This window comes from Corvus brachyrhynchos, unplaced genomic scaffold, assembly GCF_000691975.1.
Source record: "Corvus brachyrhynchos isolate BGI_N302 unplaced genomic scaffold, ASM69197v1 scaffold442, whole genome shotgun sequence".
Lineage (NCBI taxonomy): Eukaryota > Metazoa > Chordata > Aves > Passeriformes > Corvidae > Corvus > Corvus brachyrhynchos.
In genome coordinates, this window is record NW_008236443.1 from 209,102 (window position 1) to 209,417 (window position 316).

General features: G+C 70.9%; 1 protein-coding gene across 1 annotated transcript in view; it reads left to right on the plus strand.

Annotated features, from left to right (window-relative positions):
* Positions 1-85: 85 nt before the first annotated feature.
* POLR2G (RNA polymerase II subunit G) overlaps positions 86-316 on the plus strand; it is a 2,590-nt gene continuing 2,359 nt past the window's right edge. Inside the window, exon 1 of the mRNA XM_017747264.1 lies at positions 86-307. Coding sequence (XP_017602753.1) covers positions 86-307 — 222 coding nt within the window. The remainder of the gene's footprint in view (positions 308-316) is intronic.

Below are 316 nucleotides of genomic sequence, written 5' to 3' on the forward strand. Positions count from 1 at the left end.
GGCCTCGCCGTGGCACCTGCGGGCGTCGTGCGCGCTGGTGGCGCTGCTGGCCGAGGGGCCCCTGCTGCCCCCCGTGCTGGGCAACATGCACGAGCTGTTCCCGGAGCTGGCGCCCTTCGAGGTGCACCTGCTGCTGCTCAGCGTCTGGGATTACCTGCGGGAGAACAGCCCCCTGCCCCAGAAATTCACCTTCCAGCCCGAGCTGGGCGTGTTCCGCCGGGACTTCGGGCGGGATGGGGACGTGGGGAAGCACCTGGCCGTGCTGCACAGCTTCCAGCACAGGAACATCCACCGGCTGGGGCTGCTGGCGGGGAGG